Source organism: Coptis chinensis, chromosome 8 (genome assembly GCF_015680905.1).
Source record: "Coptis chinensis isolate HL-2020 chromosome 8, ASM1568090v1, whole genome shotgun sequence".
Classification (NCBI taxonomy): domain Eukaryota; kingdom Viridiplantae; phylum Streptophyta; class Magnoliopsida; order Ranunculales; family Ranunculaceae; genus Coptis; species Coptis chinensis.
The window spans coordinates 47,474,199-47,481,530 of record NC_141463.1 but is presented as its reverse complement, the minus strand read 5'-3'; the positions used below and the strand labels follow the sequence as shown (position 1 = coordinate 47,481,530).

At 36.5% G+C, this 7,332-nt stretch overlaps 1 protein-coding gene and 1 pseudogene across 1 annotated transcript; both read left to right on the top strand.

Moving 5' to 3' along the window:
- The first annotated feature begins 646 nt into the window (after positions 1-646).
- Positions 647-5,098, top strand: LOC147481717 (phosphate transporter PHO1 homolog 3-like; annotated as a pseudogene).
- A 217-nt stretch (positions 5,099-5,315) lies between these two features.
- On the top strand, positions 5,316-5,849 carry LOC147481716 (uncharacterized). Its single transcript, XM_086579018.1, has one exon. It carries the CDS (start codon positions 5,316-5,318, stop codon positions 5,847-5,849), a length of 534 nt encoding a protein of 177 aa, XP_086435144.1.
- Positions 5,850-7,332: the final 1,483 nt, after the last annotated feature.

Sequence of the window (7,332 nt, the reverse complement as noted above, 5' to 3'; positions counted from 1 at the left end):
AGCATGACCTAATTCGCAATGGTAAGCATTAACCAATTCCACCCTTGTATTGTCTAAATTGAACTTATGTGAATTTTGCTTTAGAATTGATAAAGATTACATTTTTATGTGGTTTTTGTAGAAATACACTCTTAATTTGGCTTCTGAACAAAGGGGTTTTGCAAATAAACTCAATAATGAAGATTTCTATCTCTGGGGAATGTTTATTTTTGCTTGTTTACAGTTGTTTATGTGTTGTAAACTTAAATTTTGGCTATATTGTGTGTTTTGTGCTTGGGGTGTGCAGTAAGTACTTATAAACTAATTTTAAACCTTTTTGTTAGTAGATAGTAGTATAAAAAAGCTAAAGTCCCCAATTATTATGTTAATATTAATCCAAATTGAATGATATTACTAATGTTTCACTATTATTAGTTAAGCATGTTAGAACACGAGAACTGTTTGTTAGCATATTGGAAAACTTGTGAAGATGAGGAGCCCTTTTGCCAAGCTTGGAAGAATGTGTTAGTACTAGCTAGTTGTCTTTTATTACATTGTATAAGGATTAAATCTTTCGTGCTATGTCCTCATGTCTTAATTGTCTACATGTTTCGTTATACATTTATTATCAAGCTTGACTGAACTTGATGGTCTAAGTTTTTAGAACATGTTTAGCCCCTTGGAAATCCTAAATCATGTGAAGTTCAATAATACACTTGAAACTCCGCGTTCCATCTTGAAAGGCATCCTCAAAATAAATAAGAATCATGAGTTGAATTTTAAAACAGAGGCTTTACAAAGAGTGGAGGAACAACTAAAGCATGCATTTGTCGAGTTCTATCAAAAGCTTCGAGTTCTCAAGAGTTATAGGTACTAACAAACATCACATGGTTCTTTGAGATATAGTTCTTTTTCCCTTTTTGAAATTTGGGCGCCTCGTTGCATTTTAAGGAATGCACTAACTTAATTTCTTTCATGGGAGAACAGCTTTCTGAATCTCTTGGCACTTTCCAAGATTATGAAGAAATATGACAAGGTGAGTATGGACTTTAATATTACATTGGTCTCTTCCCATTGACACAACAGAATTATACACCTGAAATAAGAACTAAGTCCTTTGCTGCAGATCGCTTCAAGAAATCCTTCAAGGTCATACTTAAAAATGGTTGATAATTCCTCTCTCGGTAGCTGTGATGAGGTAAGCTCTTGCTTATTCGATTTTTCACTTGCGCAGATAATGTGAACCAAACCACGATCAAGAAACATATATATTGTAGGCCAAAGAAGAAAAAAGAAAATAGAAGAAGAAGAAGAAGAAAACTTTTCGACCCTTATGAACTAATCTTTTAACCAAGAACTTATCTACCTAAATTTTAATTATTCGAAGAAGCAGTTACTGATATGAGGTTGTCGTGTTAGTCCATTAGATGCTCTCCACTGCATTTTTTTTTAAGGTCTTTGTGCTTTCTTTCAAATCAATAAGTTCATGGAGAGGGTTGAGGCTACCTTTATCAAACACTTTGTAAATGCAAACCGTAGTAAAGGCATAAATATTTTAAGGCCAAAAGCAAAGAGAAAAAGGCATAGAGTAACATATGCTCTGGGTAAGATTATATAAAGTAGAATCAAATGCTTAGATCATTTTTTTGGTAGGTACTTGTTATCAGGATAAGGGGATAAATTAAATATGTTCTTGTTATGCATCAGGTTTCTTTTCTGGCTGAACAGTAGCTCTACTGTTGGCGCTAGTACCAATTATATGTGCACGTAGAATCATTGGAACGAAGGGTAGTATTCAATATATGGAAAACATATTTCCTCTTTATAGGTGAATCTTGAACTAATATTTATGTGAACTAACTCCAAAAATCTTGCACTTGCCCTCTTCAAAAGTCAGAATCTGTTTTCCTTGTCTCTTGTTAATCTTGAAATGTAAACTTCCTACAGTTTATTTGGATTTGTTGTTCTACACATGTTCATGTATGCTGTCAACATATTCTTTTGGAGGCGTTATCGTGTCAATTTTCCGTTTATATTTGGTTTCAAGCAAGGGACATAGTTGGGATACAGGGAAGTCTTCCTTGTTAGCACAGCTCTGGCGACACTTGCTCTGGCAGCTATGCTGTCAAACTTGAACATGGAGATGGACCCCAAAACCAAAGATTACAAGGCACTTACAGAATTAGTTCCTTTAGGATTAGCTACCGTAAGATTGGAAGATGGACTTGTGCAGCTTCTATTCCTTTCCAAGTTATATCTTGTTGACGTGTGTTTAACTTATTTGATTAGTGACTTTTCCCTTGTGCAGCTTGTACTACTCATAACATTCTGCCCATTTAACTTTATATACTGCTCAAGCCGTTTCTTCGTACTCAACTGTGTATTCTGTTGTATTTGTGCTCCTCTCTATAAGGTAAATATTGAACTAAATTTTGAGACAACAATTTCTACAATTCAAAACAAAGAAAGGATAATCAATATTACATTTTCCCTTGCCACAAGTTACATTACCAGATTTTTTCTTGGCTAACCAGATTACCAGCCAGGTTCGGTTCCACCGATGACATTATATGTAGTGTGTAATGCATTAGTTCAATATAGTTTTAAAGAAATAATGAATCTCATTAATATCCTTCTCTTCAGGTCCAGGCCATTAGGAGTCCCGAGTTCTATATATGCTATTATGGTTGGGGAGACTTCAAACATAGGCAAAATACTTGCAAGGATTCCGCCATGTACATCACATTTAACTTCATCATAGCTACAATCCCATACTAGTGGCGCTTCTTTTAGGTTATTGTGTACTTCATTGCTTCAAATTAACTCCATAATTGTCACGACTCACGAGTAAGCATTACCTGGTGGTTTCCTTCTGTGGCAATGCCTTCGGCGCTTGTATGAGGAGAAAGATACAATGCAAGGATACAACGGTTTTAAATACTTTTCAACTATTGTAGCTGTCTGCATGAGAACAGTGTACATGAGGCAAAATACATTTTTACCTCCTCAGCTATTGCAGCAACTGTGAGTACTTACTGGGACATAGTAATTGACTGGGGCCTCCTACAACGACATTCTAAGAATACTTGGTTAAGAGACAAGCTCCTTGTTTCCCAGAAAAATGTATACTATGGTGCCATGGTAAGTTCTCCAAATATATGATTGCCATGCTTGTTTTCTTTGATGTGTAGATTGCATCCTAATGCTTCATAACAATATTATGAAAATGCAAGTCTTGAATATCCTCCTGAAGTTTGCTTGGATGTAGACTGTGCTGCATTTCCATTTTTCTTTCTTTCACCCACAAGCCATAATTACAATTGTTGCTAGCCTTGAGATCATTCGTCGTGGCATTTGGAATTTCTTCAGGTGTGACAAATTAGAAATTCTATCTACTCAATTTTATTTCATTTGGTTTCAAGTTTCAATTATCCTTTGTTTTAGGTAGGCTTTCTGTAACTACTGTATATTCTAAGCTTTTTTTTTTTTCTGTTCATACTACATAAGTCTAAGTTCATCCTCACAACTTATAATGGTTGTAGTAAACCTATAAAATGTTGCTTGAACTTCTTCCTTACATTGTTAGGTGGCCTTGCTGATTTCTAGTGAAGTTGCACTTGCTTGTCGCCTTGGTGTAGAGGTACTTCCAAAATCCTCTATGTACAATTCCCCCTTCCACTTCTGCATATAATACCTCTTTTACAAGCTTTAGGTGGCAATTGTTATTGGAGGTCAGATTGTTTTTTTGTGGAGACTCATGGGTAACTGTTACTGGGCTGGGTAGACCTACAACTTATAAAATCGGGTAATGGCTTTGTGATCATTCTTCTTTCTCATTTGCATTATGATGTTCATATAAGCTTTGGTGCAAGTTTACTGCACGTTCTTTGTTGTGTGCCTTATGTAGATATTTAGGCGCCTAATGCCTTTAAATGATTCTTTTTTGTGAGTGTGATTGTGGGTGTTTTGTTTCTGGAATATATTGTACTGAACCTTGTGCATGCCAAGGGTGCATTAACAAACCTGAATATGAAGATATGGCTCTTGGAACCCGACAAAAAATTGAAACACGCAGTCCACATGCATTTGCTCCAGAAATTGTACGTCATGTGATGACATCCCCAACAAAGAGTGGAGTAAGGACTTTTTCTAGTTTCTCAAAAGAGGGGGGAGGGGATTTGCAAGAAGCCCACGTGTCTTGGTGAATTCAATTTTTTGTAAGTTTGATTTGTAAATTGGGATTTGGATTGGTGGCTATGTTCTCATAATAATACTTAATTGATGATGTTTAATTGATTGGTGGTTTTCTTTCTAGTTATTCATTTGTTGATCAAGTTTGTCGAATGTGATATCTCTATAAGAGAATAATTGTATATGCTAGAACTAGATGTGTAGGGGGAAACAATTTGACCCAAGAAATTTAATTCGTATTTTTTTTTTGTTTACTCGCTATAGATTACTAACGGATATTTTTGTTACAAACAATAGTTAGTAAATAACGCATCCATTACTAACGGATATATCCGTTAGAAATGACAAATTTAATCGGGCCCTTAACTGTTGGCTATCTGTTACAAAGAATTTTAGTAACGGATATAACCGTTACTAAAATTATTATCGATGCGGTTATATCCGTTACTAAATTAACCTAGTGAGAGTGGCCTTGAGCTAACGAATATAACCGTTAGTAAAAATATAAGTAACGGATATAACCGTTAGTAAACGCCTTTTCTGGTGTAGTGACCCCATCTCTCCATATCATTTTGTATTGGTCATGGAGATACTTATGAGCATGTTGCAAGAAGGAATTAATTTAAAACATATCAAGTTGCATCCTGAATGCAAAAGAATCACGCTGTCTCATTTGTGCTTTGCTAATGATCTCTTAATCTTTTCAAAAGCTGACCAGGCATCTTTAACTGCGATCAAGAATGTTTTGAATGAATTCTCTGCAACCTCGGGTCTACAAGTAAACAACTCGAAGACTACCATATTAATTGGGGGTCTTTCTGATAGTGATGCAAATCTCCTAGCTGATAGCATACATGTGAACCTTATTCTACCACCTGTTACATATCTTGGAGTGTCTCTTACTGCCCGCAACAAGACTAGGGATTAAAGACTGCCAGCCACTCATTGAAAAAATTACCTCAAGGATCACTGACTGGAAAGCTCAATTTCTGTCACATGTTGGGAGAGTTCAGCTTGTTCAATCTGTTCTTCAATCTTTTCATGTCTATTGGGCAAAGTCCTTTATCCTTCCTAAAAGCATCCTAGATACCATCTTTAGTATTTGTGCCCGATTTATATGGAGTGGTCCTGAATTGTCAGGAAAGATGTATCAAGCCAGCTGGGGGAAAATGTGTCTCTCCAAGGAAGCAGGGGGTCTAAATCTTAAGAATTTGCACAGATGGAATATAGCAGCATATTGTGGCATTATATTTAGCATTGCAGCCAAAGAACAAAGCATTTGGGTACAATGGGTATATGAACAACACCTTCAAGGTAAACACTTCTGGTCCATGCCTTGTCCTAGGGACTGCTTGTGGGTTTGGAGACAAGTACTCTCTACAAGATCTGTAGCAGCTTGCTTCATAAGAAGTAGAATAGCAAATGGCTTAAACGCCTTCATTTGGCATGATTTGTGGTGCACGTCAGTACCATTGAGCCAAAATTCACATGCTAAAGCAGCTTCGAATGCTATATTCCTAATTGATGCCAAAGTAAGTGAATTGATAACCACTGGCTATTGGAATAATCACATAGATCTTCTTCAAGATGCAGACTTGCAACAACAGATTAGAAGTGTCCAGATCCACTCGAATTTGCAAGAAGATACAATCATATGGACTCCTTCTCATATAGGATAGTACACCTCCAGTTTTGCATACACATCACTCACTAGGGATTCTCCAACTGTTTGTTGGTTCACATTGGTGTGGGGTCGATGGGTACACCCAAGGCATGCCTTCTGCACTTGGCAATTGTTTTCAGGAAGTCTACAAACTCAAGACAAGTTAGTATATCATAAGGTCCTCCACCACTCAGAATGTTGTTTTTGTTACAACTTAAGAGAAAATTCCAAACATTTGTTCTTTGAGTGCCCTTTCTCTAGGGAAGTGATATATGGGGTTAAGTTGGTATTGAATATCTCTGCTGCCACTGTTAATGCCAACTGAGAGTGGTCTAGTATTTTTAGAGTGTGTGGAAGGGAGAGAGACCTTGCAGACATCTATCGTGCTTTCATATGTGCTACAGCACATGAGATTTGGGCTGAAAGAAACAGGAGGAGATTCCAGAATGTCCAACAGCTTTAAGTGAAGGAAGTGGTAGACCTGATCACTAGAGAAACCATAATTTACTTACAAGCAGAGATTAAAGGCATTGCAAATATGTGACAAGTAATGCAACTACTACAAATCCTTCGGTTACAAATCAAGCTGAAATAGAACATGGGCATCCCTTGTTACTGGACAAAGCCAAACGAGGACATTGCGAAGCTGAGCACAGATGGTGGTGTGAATGGTCGAGGTGTTGGATATGGGGGAATTATAAGAAACAACAATGGTGACACGATAGTAGCTTATGTAGGGAGTAGTCTGAACAAATCTGTTATATTCCAAGAGCTATCTACCATTCACCAAGGCTTGTCAACGTGTCTTCAACTTAACATAGTGAAAGTCACAGTGGCTTCTGATTCTTTACAGTCGATTCAAGCTATAAATTAACAAGATTGAAGTTTATCTGTGGCAAATGGTTGATATGGTGGTTTCCATTCAAAAGTTGAGTCTAGATTTTGTGTTTGTGGAGTTTAAAGCATGTATTTAGAGAGACCAATACGGCAGCGGACCACTTGGCATTCTTGGCTAACCCTAAAGATTAACTTGTTATAGATAATTGTATAATTTTCTTTCCTCCACTGACTGCTCAGCTAGAAAATATTGTAAGGGAGGATATGGAGGGAAAGATCTTGGTATCCCTTATTGCTAACTTCTTCCAAACATATGTCAAGAAAAGCTTGAGCCAAACTAGGCATAGTGGAAAATAAAAATAGAACCCTAGCCATGATAAAAAAAAAACATGAAATGACAATGCATATTACAAAAACATTCATAATTATTGTATACATTTTATAACGCATTGTATAAACTAATTCAATGTCACATTACAACATAATAGAAAATAGAAATAGTACGTACTTAATTGTTTATAAAAACAAAGAATCTCGAGAAAATTTTGATAGAGTTTTATTTGTTCCGAAAAGCTAGGGTGCGCAGGGTTGTCCACCACACATTTTAAAATTTTTGACCGGGTGTTTAAGTTTTGAGGAAAAGGAACAGTGAACAACAACTA

Excerpts from the sequence above, each read along its gene's own strand:
- LOC147481716 (XM_086579018.1), top strand. The coding sequence starts at position 5,316 with ATGTATCAAGCCAGCTGGGGGAAAATGTGTCTCTCCAAGGAAGCAGGG.